This window comes from Coffea arabica, chromosome 1c, assembly GCF_036785885.1.
Source record: "Coffea arabica cultivar ET-39 chromosome 1c, Coffea Arabica ET-39 HiFi, whole genome shotgun sequence".
Classification (NCBI taxonomy): Eukaryota; Viridiplantae; Streptophyta; class Magnoliopsida; order Gentianales; family Rubiaceae; genus Coffea; species Coffea arabica.
Window position 1 is genome coordinate 4,091,983 of NC_092310.1, and position 15,266 is coordinate 4,107,248.

The 15,266-nt window shown below is 34.9% G+C and overlaps 2 protein-coding genes across 2 annotated transcripts; one reads left to right on the plus strand and one right to left on the minus strand.

Annotated features, from left to right (window-relative positions):
- Positions 1 to 7,221: 7,221 nt before the first annotated feature.
- Positions 7,222 to 8,316, minus strand: LOC113736541 (F-box protein At5g07610-like). Its single transcript, XM_072083796.1, has one exon. The coding sequence runs from the start codon at positions 8,314 to 8,316 to the stop codon at positions 7,222 to 7,224; it is 1,095 nt and encodes a 364-aa protein (XP_071939897.1).
- Positions 8,317 to 11,320: 3,004 nt separating this feature from the next.
- LOC140006165 (probable polyamine transporter At3g13620) lies at positions 11,321 to 13,074 on the plus strand. The gene has a single exon (XM_072048096.1). The coding sequence runs from the start codon at positions 11,370 to 11,372 to the stop codon at positions 12,807 to 12,809; it is 1,440 nt and encodes a 479-aa protein (XP_071904197.1). The 5' UTR covers positions 11,321 to 11,369; the 3' UTR covers positions 12,810 to 13,074.
- The last annotated feature ends 2,192 nt before the right edge of the window (positions 13,075 to 15,266 follow it).

Sequence of the window (15,266 nt, forward strand, 5' to 3'; positions counted from 1 at the left end):
TTTTCTTTTAATTCATGACCTTGCTTTACAGTAAATATATTGATACAGTTTTTCATATCTCTCATCTGAATACCATCTCTGCAAGATTTTAGCGCATGGATAAGTGAAGTATTTGATATATAGATGACATGGACTTTTGGATGGAGACTGAAGAAGATATGTCAGTTCTTGTACACCTAGAAACCTTAAATGCCACCTCAGAACTTAGTAGCTTCCTATTAATGCATATAATGGAGCTCCTAATTATGGACATTAAAGATGAGTATTTGATTTGTAATACCAACAGCAGGAACTCTAAACTTAGTGCATTTTCTTTATATGTTCATGAAGCTGGCTGATTCAGGAATTGTGCCACTTTTTTGAGGCAAGGGGGGGAGGGGGATTTGATTGAAGAAGCAACATACACTTGAACAGATCAAGAGGCCTCTTGATGTAGGGAGCTGCATATTAGCAGAATTTTGGTTGGGAGCTCCAATGACAAAAATGAAATTCAGAAGTTAGTGTAGTTTTGTCTTTGGTGAAGATTTTCCAGAGAAACAGGGCAAATGTGGCAAGCAAAGAGCTTTTGCAAGTGCTTCGCGTGCCTGCGAAGATTGCAGTTGGGATACCAGCTGACTAGGCAGTTGTTTCTAGACTTGCTGAAATTTGCACAAAAACACCATTGATTGTTGTTGTAAATTGCATGAGGAGACATGCCCTTTTCTTCTGCTCCTGACTGATGTTTAATGGCATTATTGACATTTTCATCGGAGTTCATGAAAATCGCTTATGCCTTCTATCCAACACCGAATGATGACAGAAAAAAAAAATCCAACAGTGTTTAATGATTGTAACCTGTATAAAGACTTGAAAGTGTTCCCAGGTCCAGAATGGACACTTCAGTTTGTTGATAGGTTAATGACTTCTGGAGTCAGAAGTACTCAGAACTTGAATTTATGAGCCTAGTATTTGTGACTAGGTGACTGTTTCCAATCTTCCACTTGATTCGCTTATTTATATTTCTAGTCCTCCACGTCCACCCGCAAGCAAATTATGTCTTATTCCATTGGAGCAATATCTCTAAACTTTCCTTCTCAATTGAGCAAAGAGGATATAAAGGAAAGAGCAGGCTAAAACCACTATTAATCGCACTGGCAAAGTAAATCTTCTTTTCCTTTTCAATTGAGGAAGCAAAATGGATTTTCAATTATTTGAAATACAACTAAGCATTTTTTTTATCAGGACTAGGTAACGATATCTTTTGGAGCTCATTGTAAGTTTTATCCTTGAACTTGTATACTATGGCTCTGCATTTTAAGTGTAACATCATGGACAATTCCTCATCATCATTGCTAGCTACATGAAGAACATGGAAAGCTGAGGCAAGTCCACTTACATCAAGATTGTGCTTCGCATACCAGTTGAAGTCGCCTGCGATCATGGTTCAAAGTCGCGGTCGCAGCCCTGGACTGTTCCACATCAGTCTCGGCATATCGGTCGCAGTCTCGACGAGACGCGAATTTTTGAGAAATTTAATATTCTAAAAATTGTAAACAATATGATAAAAATAATTAAAAAATTAGTAAAAATAATAAAAATTCGAGTTGACTCGGAATGACTCGAAGTGATTCGGTGTGACTCGGCCATTTCAATCATTCACGGTAACGTCTCGGCTAGTTGAGTATTTTGACATCGTTTCGTCATGGTATAGTATCGGCGAGGTCTCGGCCGAATCTTCGAACCATGCGATTCCGCTGACCTAATGCAGCTCCTTCGATGCTTTTCCATGACTTGCTCTCTGAGGAGTAGACATGGATAAAGTTCTGTGATCCGCCACTAGAACAAATTGCTATCACTTTATATTCCATTAATTTGGAATTGGAAGTATCATATGCCAAAAACATATGTACTTCCTTCCACGTACTACGCCTTTCAGGGCACGGAAGTGCAGCTTACTCTTTAGTAGTTGGATTATACACATAATACCTGTAGTCATAAAAAAAGCTTACTGCCCTTTGTGCTACGGATCAGAAACAATGCGTTGCAGGAGCTCAATATGTCAGTATCATAGCTGCTGTTTTCATCAGAATCCAGAAAACTGAGGTTGTCCTGGACCAGTAGGGATGCAAACGAGTCGAGCTCGAGTCGAGCTTTGGCTAAACGAGCCGAGCTCGACGAGCTCAAAATATCAAGCTCGAGCTCGAGCTCGAGTCAAATTCGAGTCGAGCTCGAGCTTAAAAAATAAAAAAATAATAATTATTATTTTATTTTTAAAAAATAAAAAATAAATATTTATTTTTAAAAATAAATAAAATAATAATTTTTTTAATAAATAATAAAATATTAGGGATATATATGTAATTTTACTATTAAATAAAAAATAAAAAATAAAAAATAAATATATAATTGAGCTTGCGAGCGAGTTTAATGTTTTTGAGCTCGAGCTCGAGCTCGAAATCGACTTAATTGGCTCGAGCTCGACTCGAACTCGAAATTGACGAGCTCGAGTCGAGCTCGTATTCGAGCCGCTCGCGAGCCGATCGCGAGCGGCTCGATTCGCGAAACAGCCCTAGTCCTGGAGACAGTTGGGCAGCTTCTCTTCAAAGGGTATGTAGGTACTTATAGTTGGTTTTGCTAGTTTTCATGGTACGTATTTGGATAGAGAGGCCTGATACTCTAGGTTTCCAAATTGATCTAAAAAAGGGATCAGAAATAAGAGACAACCATATCCTGGAAACTGACTTAGAACGAATGAGGGATTTGGCAGGTAGACTCTTAAGAATCTGTGTCAGTATTTGATCACTTGATTCTATTGCTTCAGTACCTTGCTTTATCATTTTTCTGCATGGAGCCAGCTTTCAGTATATCCGTCCATGAGTGAAAATGCAGTAAGTATATATAGATACTGAGGTACCTGAGTCAAGTTTCATACTGATTTCAACAATTTCCAATTCATCTGCTATGGAGTCCTTGCATCATAACAGTCTCCAAAGCCATATTTGAGATTCAACTTAAAACACCATGAAATACCACTCCAGTCTTAAAGCAGTCAAAGCATTCTATTTCTAATGCATTTTTTTTTTTGGTGTGAATATCATTTCTCTAACTCAGGAGCAAATTTGAATTATGTTAGGTTTTCTAGACTAGTTTAAATCATACGGTTGTTAATTTGACTGAATTAGAGTTTGGAATGGAATATAAACTTTCAGAAAAAAAAAAAAGAAGAATATTAGGAAAGTTTGTGCTGTCCAATAAATTTATTTCTTGCACAATTTTCTGTGATTATTTCTCTAACTTCTCAAAAATTTGAACTTTTTTTGGTATCCTAGAATTTTCATCAGATGATAAATTTGGCTAACATAAATATGCATTAAGATCAAACTTTTCATCTCAGCTATATTAAATTCCCTTATCTCCATTAAAGCAGAAAAGAAGGAAATTAAGCAATATGTAAGAATTTTTTTTGGGGGGTCGTGGTGGTTTGCGGGGGGGGGGGGGGGGGGGGGGGGGGGGGAAGGAGTGGGCGAGGGAGGAGGTGGACTTATACACATCCGTTACTGCAAAAATTATACTGCTTCATTGGCATAGCTAGTGATGTATATTTACGTCTTTCTTTTAGTACCTTTTTTTTCTTTTAAAACTTATTTTCATGCTACAAGGCAAAACTTAATTTACCGGGCAAGGTTTTCACTTTTTTTTTTTTTCCTTTTTCCTTCTCCTTATTTTGGAATTGTTATTCTGGATCCTAGTGGAAAAAGATAGAAGGGGTAATAATAAAATATTCCCTTGTTATGTTAAAAAAAAAAGAGCAGGGAATCGTTAGCTTTATTATTATTATTATTATTGGATAAGAATCATTAGCTTCATTAATCATAGACATTCGGGAGACTCAATTAGTTCACGGTTTAAATGGGAAGAAAAATTTTAGGGGCATATAGGAGAGTCCTCTAAAAGGAAAACATTCTTAAAATGTATGTTTTGGATTTTTTAAAACAATAATGTAATTTTTTTGTGACGTAATAATGTCGGTGAAATAAAAAGATAATTGAAAAAATAAAACGAGAATTAGAAAACATGTTTGTAATACAATTCAATAGTAGTATTTTACAAATAATGCCCTATCCAAATTCCAAACGATGAAGCATGCCCTATCCAAACTAAGCTAATTGGACTATTACATTGATGAGCATAGAGATGATAATAACAACAATAATAGAAGATATCTTTAACTCAACAATTATGCGAAGATTAAAGTCTAAAGACTACATTTCTTCAATGCAATTCGGCCAGTTTGCATGAACACATTTACATGAACTATGAAGCCTTTGGAATAAATGCCCCTCCTGGGCAGCTCGTTTGGTCACGACAGCCCCTTGGAAGTCGTTGTCCAGCTCCCCCATCAGGGATTGAGTCCCAGTTGTTATCGTGTTCGGGGGGAAGGGGTCTCTCCTCCCGGATCGGAGTGGGATCAGTCGGGTCCCATAAGAATTGACCCAGACACCCACTCCGTCAGAAAAAAAAAAAAAAAGAATAAATATTGCAATGTATCCCTTGGGTTGTGACACTTTCTATTGGCGTGGGGCTATTGGATGCTCCTAATCAAATAGAACAAGATGAGGAGTCGAAAAAGGCTTCTCACGAGTAATTTGTGTCTATCATTTCTAAAATGGATGGATAATTTCGAAACCTTCCTTGAGATTTTTGATAATTTCACCTAGTTTTTTTAAAGTTTTAAAAATTACATATACCTCCCTTTCAAGTTACCATTTTGGTAACAAAAACTATTCAGGCGTCAAAATTTTGAATAAATAACCCAAAATATTCTCATAAAATTGTGAAGTTCATTTACTTTCCTATAAAATTCTTAAAAAAGTTTGGAACATATACAACATCACAAACCCAATTTCAACCTTTATCTCTACTATTCTAAACCTTCCATATTTCCAAATCTCAAATCAATACTATTATCTCCATCACCACCACTACCATCAGTCCCTAAATTCTAAAATCTCAATCTAAGCGAAAGAAACAAAATTAGCACTATTAAATTTAAAAATTTCACCAACTGCATTCATATAGCACCATATCCCTCAAATGTTGGAATACCAATACTAGTCCATCCTTCTTAAACCTTCAACCTACATCTTCTCTATTCATCTCTAGATCCTCCAAGTAAAACTAAAATTAATTTGTAATATGTTTAAAATTGTGTTTATTACAAATTGGTTATTCCAAGAGTGAACTTTGTTTTTGTTGCCATTTAATGTCTAATTGTGTGAAATGCATTCACATGCACAAGATTAGGAGCAAATTATTTAATTGTATAAAAAATATTAATATGTTAACGTTATTATGATCAGTTTACAAAGGCCAAGAGAAGTAAGTATAATATTAAAAATCTCAAAGGTAGCAGGCGAAATTGTCAAAGATCTCGAGCGAGATTTCTCAAATTATCCCTTTCTAAAAAGTAAGATCTGATTCAAGTAGAGATGACAATTGAGATGGCTGTTCGCAAATAGGCTAGCAATCCTGTCCCAAATTCCCAATAAGTTAATGACTTGGGTTTTAATCGATTCTCACTTGTTTGGCTACAAATGCCAATGAGAAGGGACATTGCCACAAAGGTTCAGAAAGCACGGATTTAATTTTAATTTTATAATTGCAAATATGGTTGAAAGAAGAATTACGTTATTGGATATGCAAATCGACTACAGATCGGCAAGATCTTATTTGAATTCGATTCCCTAATTAACCAAATCAAATATGATTAGGCTTACGTTTGGCTTCATTAAAATAAAAATTGGAAATTTACATAAAAGAGATTTCATCGAGTCAAATATGAACACAATTTTAAACTTATTAAAATAGACAAACAACATTGAACAACTAGAATGTCCTGTTTGATTGGATTTATTTACACCACTACTTGCATGTAAGGTTTTTTGAAACTTTCATGGGGAAAAAGTAAAATTGTAAAAAATATTTCTAGTAAATGCCAAATTCTCAAGCTTGTGGGGGCAACTTATAAGGGGGACAACAAATTAGATCTTTAAAATTCTTCGCAGTCTGTCAATGCGGAAATTCTAAAAACAAATCAAGTAGCGCGTTTTAGCTGTCAAGTGTCAAACACCTAATTCCAAGCGCGTGCTGCTGGCTTACAATTCATCCTTTCTCCGTTCACATCCACAAACTTTTCTAGGCAATTTTAAACCAAAATTGTACCCACTATACATTACCTACTACTAAGATATTCAACGGAGATAAGGTTGAAGTCTTGAAGAAAATTCTTAAAAAAGTGTAAAGCCGAATAATATTCATCATTTTAGTCCATTTTGATCACGTCATATAGAGACTAAGAAACATCAAGCATCAATATCACTCAAAAAGTCATTGGCCTAATCTAGACTAGGAAGCCCCTCCTGGGCTCGTTTGGTCACGACAACTCCTTGTTAAGTTGTTGTCCAACTCTCCCATCAGGGATCGAGTTCCAGGGGCTACCATGTTCTGAGGGAAGGGACTCCGTCAGCCAAAAAAAAAAAAAAATCTAGACTAGGAAAATGGAATTGATGTTTATGTCGTCTTAAAGTATGAATGACAACAACATTATGGGAAAAATGTAAAATTACTTTTCTCACTTTCAAAACTTGTGCAAATAAAGGGTACTGCAGACATGCCCTTTTTTTTTGGCTGTTCCTAACTGATGATTAATGGCATTGACATTTTCATATGCAGTTCATGATAATCCCTTGTCCCTCTATCCAACACCAAAAGATGGCAGAACACAACTTCAAGGATCTGTTTAATGATTATAACACGTAAAAAAAAACTCAAAAAGTGTTCCAAAATGCCAACTATTGTGCACTAGGACACTTCATTTTGAGTTTGTTGATAGGTTAACGACTTCTTGAATCAGAACTGGTAATTTATTATTAGCCTACCATATCTGTCTGTGTAATGTTTCCAATCTTCCATTTGATTTTCTTATTTAATTTTCTTGTGCTACAAGTCCACGAGCAAGCTAATCATGTGCAGTTCCATTGGAGCAACATCTCCAAACTTTCCAATCAGTTCATTCACACTCACTCAGTTACAAATTACAATATTGCAATAGACATTTTATTTATATATGAACTCTTCAGTTCTGTAGCAACCATTTGACACAGAAATATGCCGAAAGAAAGAAAGAAAGAGCTAAAACTACTCTTCATTAACAATCTCACCAGCAGAATAAACCTTCTTTCTTTAGTTGAGCAAGCAGAATGGATTTTCAATCAACTGATGTACAACTAAGCATTTCTGATCAGGTAGCGCTGTCTTCTGGAGCTCCTTGTAGGTTTTATCCTTGAACTCGTGCGACATGGCTCTGCCTTTTACAAGTAAAATCATGGATGATACCTCATCTTCCTTGCTAGCTATGTGAAGAACATGGAATGCTGAAGCAAGGCTGGTAAGATCAACATGGTACTTCACAGACCAGTTGAACTGGCCACGCTTCATCTGATGGACAAAAAGCATATTAGCATCAGAGCTGGATCCCAGGATTAGGCATAAATGGCCTTCATTAGTCTTTCCAAAATGTTTCAGCTTTCTTTGCTGATTACTCTTTTGCAGCGGAGGCATGGCAAATCGCTGGAAAACTTCTGAGGAAACATTAAAACATTGCGATTCCTCTGACCTTAGTGCTGGCCAGAGGATGGAGCCATCAAAATAAACTCCCAAGTTGAAACAAACATCACCTAACGCAACTCCTTCAATGCCTTTCCATGACTTGCTCTCTGAAGAATACATATTGACAAAAATCTGTGATCTGCGAATAGAGCTGATTGCTACCAATTTGTAAGCTATTGATTCGGAAGGATCATAAGCCAAAAACATATTCACTTCCTTCCACGCACTACGCCTTTCAGGGCATGGAACTGCAACATACTTTTTGGTTGTTGGATTACAGATATAGTACCTGTGGTTGTAGAAAAGTTTACTACCTTTTTTACAAAGGATCAGAAACAATCCATTGCAAGAGCTCAAGATCTCAGTACCACAGATGCTGTTTCCATCAGAATTCAGAAAACTGAGATTGTCTTGGAGACTATTAGGCAGCTTGGCTTCCACTTTGATGTACTCATGCTTGGTTTTGCAAGTTTTCTTGGTAGATATCTGGATGAAGAGGCCTGACACTCTCGGCTTCCAAATTGATTTAAGGAAGGGATCAGAAATAAGAGACGACCATCTCTTGGAAACTAACTTAAAACGGAAAAGGGATTTTGCAGGTAAATGTTTAAGAATCTGAATCAAGATTTCATCACAAGATTCAATTGCTTCAGCTGAAGCACATACCATATTTGTAGTACGGCGTGAGTGACCTCTGTATATTTTCTTTCTGCAGGGAGCCATCTTTCAACACATGAGTGAGAATGCAGAAGTATATAAAGTACTGAGGGATTTCAGTCAATCTTGACAAGGAGTGTGTTTCTTTCTTTTTTTATCCTTTAACATAAGTGTAAGGTTTTGAATCGAAATCCTTCTGTTTAAAATCCATTTTCCCTAGTTCTATATCAAGAAATAAAAGAACTAATTTCGTTGATTGAGACATTAATCAAATGAATTTAATGTCTCTTGTTTTACTCACAAATCCTCCCCTTTTTCTCCTTCTGTAAGGTTTAAAATCTCTTTAAAAAAAAAAGAGAAAAGAAAAATGAAATGCATTGTGGATATTAAATTTTACATGTCCATCAAATTTTCAAGGAAAAAAGAAAGACTAATGGAAAGAAAAAAGTTAGGATTGTCTCTGGAACCTGTGTCCATTGACTGTAAATGGTCTGGGATGGGCTTTCTTGACATATGGGTTTAGTTGCCTTTGGGCTTGAAGAACAAGCCAAATGTGTAAGTGGGCTGCGCTTGGGCAATACTAAGCTCATATCTTTGTATATTAAGTTTCAAAAAATATAAACATGTGTTGTTAAATATATTAATGTTTACAATATATCTTATTATTTTAAAAATTGATACTATTTAAAAAATTTGTAATCCTAAGTAAGATTATTTTGTATTAATTATGTAAAATTCTGAATTTTTAAATTAAAATTTTATGATTTAATTAATATATGATATTTAAAGGATGAATTTTTATTTCGGCCACCATTCTTGATCCGAAAGCCCAATAAATTTAAAGACATGGACTTGGGCGTTAACATTTCCAACCCGAATGGGTTAAACTCAAACCCAACTATTTATAGTTTTTAACTAGGATTGGGCTTGGACATATCCAAATTCAGCCCAATAGGCCCGATTGACAGGCATGAAAGCACTTATTGTTAATCAATAATTGCGATCAAGTTGAGTTTAATTTGTAGTAACAGTCCACATGGCCCTATAAATATATTAGTATTTAGCCCATAAATTAGCAAGATTATTCTATAATTTGATAGTTCAAAGTATAAGAAAAAAACACATTCTTACTTATTCATTAATATTTTTTTAGAAAATTAATGTATTCTAAGCCTTTAATTATCATACAATTTTAAAAACTTCTTTGACAATGTAATAATATTCATTAAATACTATAATTCATACCACAAAATTGATTAGATATTTTCTGAGATAATAAGAAATTTTTATGATGACCATAAGCCTAGAACTAGATATTCATACTCAAATTGATTAGAAAAGATCCAATAATTTTTCCATGAACGAATTTGAATTTTTAGCCATATTATCAAATCTACCTATGTAACAACTCAAATTGCACTAATTAAATTTTTTTGCACATATTGATAAAAAAAATTGATAATTTATTAAAAGGGCAATCTTGTTAGAAGTTAGGAAAACCATAAGAAAAATTAATTCAAATTCATTTAAAAAGATAAAAGCTGTAAGAAGAGAGAGGGACAAAGTATTAAAAAAATTAATGAGTAAGGAGTTGGATTCAAATATTGGTAAAATCTAAGTATCAAATGACCCATCATTTTCAAGTAGGCATGCTACTTAGGTGAGAACAAATGGTTAATTAGATTCAGTACTTTATATACATTCATACACACACACAAATAATCATAATTTCTTGTAACAAGACTAATTGAAGAGAACTAATTAGTCAATAAATACTTGAGTTTTATCTATTTTTGTATCTAACTCTCTCCATTTTCGGGTCAATAAAATTCTCTCTTCTATAAGTCCTTTTTATCTCTTCCAATAAGTTTGAATTTTTTTATCCACATATTGTAATCTTTCTTGGCATGATTTTGATTGTCATGTCGATAAATTTATTAACATTGTTAGAAACTTAAACCAAACATATAATTGCAGGTATATAATCATTTTAAAAGCTATCTCAAAAAATACACATTATTTCTTTTCTTTTATACATTGTTGTATTTAATGAATATTATCACACCATAATTCATTTATGTATAAAAGATTTAAAAATTGGTTGGTGGTCCAACAATTTAGAGCACAAAAAATTTCTATGAACTTGAATTATTCATATCTTGCATTGGTTCATATAGAAGAAAAATAAGAAATATCCCATGCTAACGCATGGGCTAAAATATTAATGTCTTGTTTAGTGCTTTTTATCCTATGCCCAACATTGAAATTAGAGGAGGAGTGAGCCTTGCTGAAAATTTTTCAAAATCAATAAGCTTCACCTAAATTACATAAACTTCCTTGCAAAAGTGTAAAAATTTCTCGATAAAAGATTTGACGATATCCCTTTTTATTTTGTCCTTTTGAGGAAGGAAGGTACAAGATGGAAAAAACCTTTTCATTTTTATCTTCTTTTGTCGATGTCCCCTTTAATTTTGTGCTTTTGTGGTGGGAAGGTACAAGATAGAAAAAAATCTTTTCATTTTTACCTCCCTTATTCTGTGTTTAAAAAGATGGATTAATCTTCTATACAATGATAATGTATATACTTTTACCACTAGATGCATGACATATAATTCGAATTTAAATTTAAAATTCAAATATTATATATGTGTCATATATCCAACTGTAATATTGTATACACCGTCAATATATATAAGATTTACTTTTAAAAAATATGGATGGAAATTGAAATTCATAGTTATGATTTGTTTTAAAAACAAGAGCTACAGTTGGCTCGGAAATTGGGATTTAACACCTTTATCCAAATAAATATTAGATTGAGATAATCGCCTTGATAACAATCTCAACTAATCAATTGGATCAAGAACATTAATCCCACATATAAACTACTCAAATCATTGATCTTCTTCATTTTTTCTTTTAACAGTAATAAATAGGCAACAATCAAAAAGTTCTAAAAAGACACCTATAACGGATGTTGAACTTCAACCATCAGCATCCAATTTATCAAAAATATCTTTGGAGGCAATGACCAAAAGTCCATACCAAAAAGTCCACATCCTTCCATGGGAACTTCTCCTCAGTCTTCCTCGGAATGCACCTTACTCATTGAAGATGAAAAGCAACAAACAACCACCACCTGCACCACCAGAAGAACCACCAAAAAATCCAAGAAACTAGCTCTACTCCCAGTGATCTTTCTTATCTACTTTGAAGTTGCTGGTGGCCCTTATGGTGAAGAAGCTGCAGTGGGTGCAGCAGGTCCACTTTTTACCATTCTTGGATTCCTCATCTTCCCATTTATCTGGAGCATCCCAGAAGCTCTTGTCACAGCAGAACTTGCCACAACTTTTCCTGGCAATGGAGGATTTGTTATCTGGGCTCATAAGGCCTTTGGTCCCTTCTGGGGTTCCATGATGGGGTCTTGGAAACTCCTCAGTGGTGTTATCAACTTGGCTTCTTATCCAGCTCTTTGTATAGATTATCTCAAACAGGTTTTGCCAATTTTCTCATCTGGATACCCCAGATATCTTGCAATTCTGTTTTCGACTTTGTTTCTTTCCTTTCTGAACTACACAGGATTGACTGTAGTTGGTTACACAGCAGTTTGTTTAGGCATTGTTTCACTTTGTCCTTTTATAGTACTGACCTTAGTTTCAATCCCAAAAATTGAGGCTTCTAGGTGGATCAGTTTAGGCCAAAAGGGGGTTGAAAAAAATTGGACTTTATTTTTCAATACTCTTTTCTGGAACCTGAATTCTTGGGACAACGTTAGTACTTTAGCAGGGGAGGTTGATCAACCCCAAAAAACATACCCCAGAGCACTTTTGTCAGCTGGGATTTTCACTTGTTTGAGCTACTTAATCGCACTTCTAGCTGCCACTGGGGCTACTTCTCTTGATCAGAAAAAATGGGCCAATGGCTATTTCGCGAATTTGGCTGCTATGATTGCTGGGAAATGGTTGGAATACTGGGTTGAAATTGGTGCAGTTTTAGCTGTTATTGGACAGTATGAGGCACAATTGAGCAGTTCCGCTTACCAAATTCTTGGTATGGCTAATATAGGAGTTGTGCCTAGATGTTTTGGGGTCAGGTCAAAATGGTTCAATACACCTTGGCTTGGAATTTTGATCGCTACATTGATAGCATTGGCTGTTTCCTACATGACTTTTGCAGATATTATATCTTCTGTGAATTTCTTGTATAGTTTGGGAATGTTGTTAGAATTTGCATCATTTTTATGGTTAAGGAGGAAGACGCCGACCAAGAAAAGGCCATACAAGGTTCCAATGCCATTGCCGGGGCTAGTGATTATGTGCATCATTCCATCTGCGTTTTTGGTGTATGTGATTGTTGTTGCAAGTAAAACTGTCTATATAGTCAGTGCTCTGCTGACCGGAATTGGAATTATTTGGTACTTTTTGATGAACCTTTGCAAATTAAAGGAGTGGATTGCGTTTGAAAATGCTGGAGAGAAGGACGCAGATGTGGCGGATGAGGATTGATTTTTTTGATCCTGAGATTTAGATGGGATTCTTGTAATCATCAACGTTAGATACGATTCTTGTAATCATCGTTGATGGTGGGTTTAGTACTCTACCTGGATTGCAATTGGAGTGGAATTATTCCACCTGTGCTTAAGGCACACCCTAATGTGTATGCTATTAACTAAAATGATGATTCCTTCGTAAAATATATATATATATAGAGAGAGAGAGAGACATATATATTATTTCTTTATAAAGTTTTGTTAGTTGGATTCCTTCGTAATCTTGATAATCCTATAGAAAGATGATGGAAGTTGAGAGAGATACATAGGAGTTGGTACGAGAAAGTTGTAGTTGGTGGTCGATTTCAGTGGACAACTATGTGCTAATTGTGAGAACTAAATTGGGACAAATTTAATCTTGTAATTATGGGTACATTAGGAACGATAAATAGTGACACTATGTATTTATGTGTTTACAACATATAGTGACATTTATGTGTTATATATTTGTATTGAAATATAGATATTGCATTTATATTGATTTGTCTAGGAGCCAATTTCAACTTTAAAACAATTCTATTTTTGTTGGGGAACCGCAAAGAAGTTTAGGAATAGCTTAGCTGATAGTAGTTTGTTTATTCTTTCATTGAGATCTATCGGGCTTTCATTATCTTGAATGCTTCAGCCAATATTGTATATCTCAAATTTAATATTCTGAAGAAGGACAAAACAACAATCGTCCAAAATAACTAATTTTTTTAAAGAAAAAGATGATTTCTTAATTGTAATAAGCCAAAAGACTAAACATAGTTCGGTGCCTTAAACACCAGTGCGTTCTGAGTACTTGCAACTTTAGCTTGTCTGGCCAGAGCATGAGCTGCTAGCTCTTTTCCAACATAACAAATTGACATCTGTTATTAATGGTTCCTTTTTTTTTTGTTGGTGCTAAGGAGAGTCATTGGCTCATTACATGTTGATCAAACGAGGGAAAGCCACTCTACACACGTCCTGGCCTAGTAGTTTTTAACTGTCTGCGGTGGATCCCCAAACATTGTCAAGCCATAGTCCAAACTTCTCTCCAATTTAGCTAAGTGATCCGCACACCTATTCCCTTCTCTCCAGATATGTTCTAATTTACAATCTCAATTCCAGCTCAACATGTCTCTAATCTCTACTATTATATTCCAATGTAGACTCTCCTTTGAAGCTGACTCCAGCAGTAAAATACTCTGTTTTTAAACTCGGATCAGACTGACCGGTTCGATCGATCGAACTGGGAACCGGTCAATTATTCAGTCCGAATTAACCCTAAAAATCTGAAATTTAAAAACTCAGTCTACTCAGGTCAAAACCTGGGTTTGACCCGGTTTGACCCGAAAAAATAAGAACCGAGTCGGTGGGAAAATAAGAATATGCCAATTTGAAACTCATGTGGAGCGCACCATGTTACTTTTTGCTCCTCAACATCAGTAAAAGTGAGCATGTGCTCACATACTCCACAGTCCACACTCATCCAATTTTCCGTACAAGGCACGCTCTAGTATAAGCAAGTGCGGTGAATATGTATTAAAGAGAATATGGATCCACAATACTATCAAAAGATCTGTTGTTCCTAGTTGTATAGACTCTTTTTTTTTTTTACTTTTTTTTGAAAGGTCAAAATATTTTTAATATTATGTTTTGCCCCCTGCGTTGTTAAAAATTATTAATATACTTCAAATATTTCATACTTTATAAATGTTGTCTTAAAGTTTAGTGTTATTTTTCAATTAAGTCCATAATTTTAATTCTAAGCTTATTAATGCTCATTAAATAATATAAATTGCTACTTGATTGTTCTAATTTCTTTGTATTTTCTTGTTATATATATTTGAAACATCAAATATATATGAATATACCTTTATTAATATTAACATGTTATTAGATATTTTACATATAATATTTTAATTTTTAAATAGTTTTTATTTATGACATCATCCGGTTCAATCCCGATCGAACCCGATTCAACCCATTGGCCCCTGAACTCGACCGAGTCGATACCCGATTCGGTTCTGAAAACATAGGTAAAATAGCAGTCTTAGAATCTGACTCAATGACAATTTTTCTTTTTCCCGAATTCCAAGCAATTCGTAACCCCATAAGAATAGCCCAAAGTTTTGCAACCACATTACTTGCATGCTCCAGGTTAGCACTAAATCCTACAATCCACTGACCATATTCATTTATGATCAATCCTCCCGCACTAGCCCTCTTTGGATTGTGCTTAGACGCTCCATCTACATTTAGTTTGACCCATCCTTGGTTGGGTTTACCCCAACTAATGTATTGAAGCTGCTTTTTCCCAGTCTCGTGGAAATTTGAGTTTAGTTCCTGAACATCCATCACACGCTTCACAAGTTGTTCTGCATTGACTTACATTTTCCTATCCAGGCCTTGATGCATCCATTCATCCCTAGCTGTCCATGCCCAATGA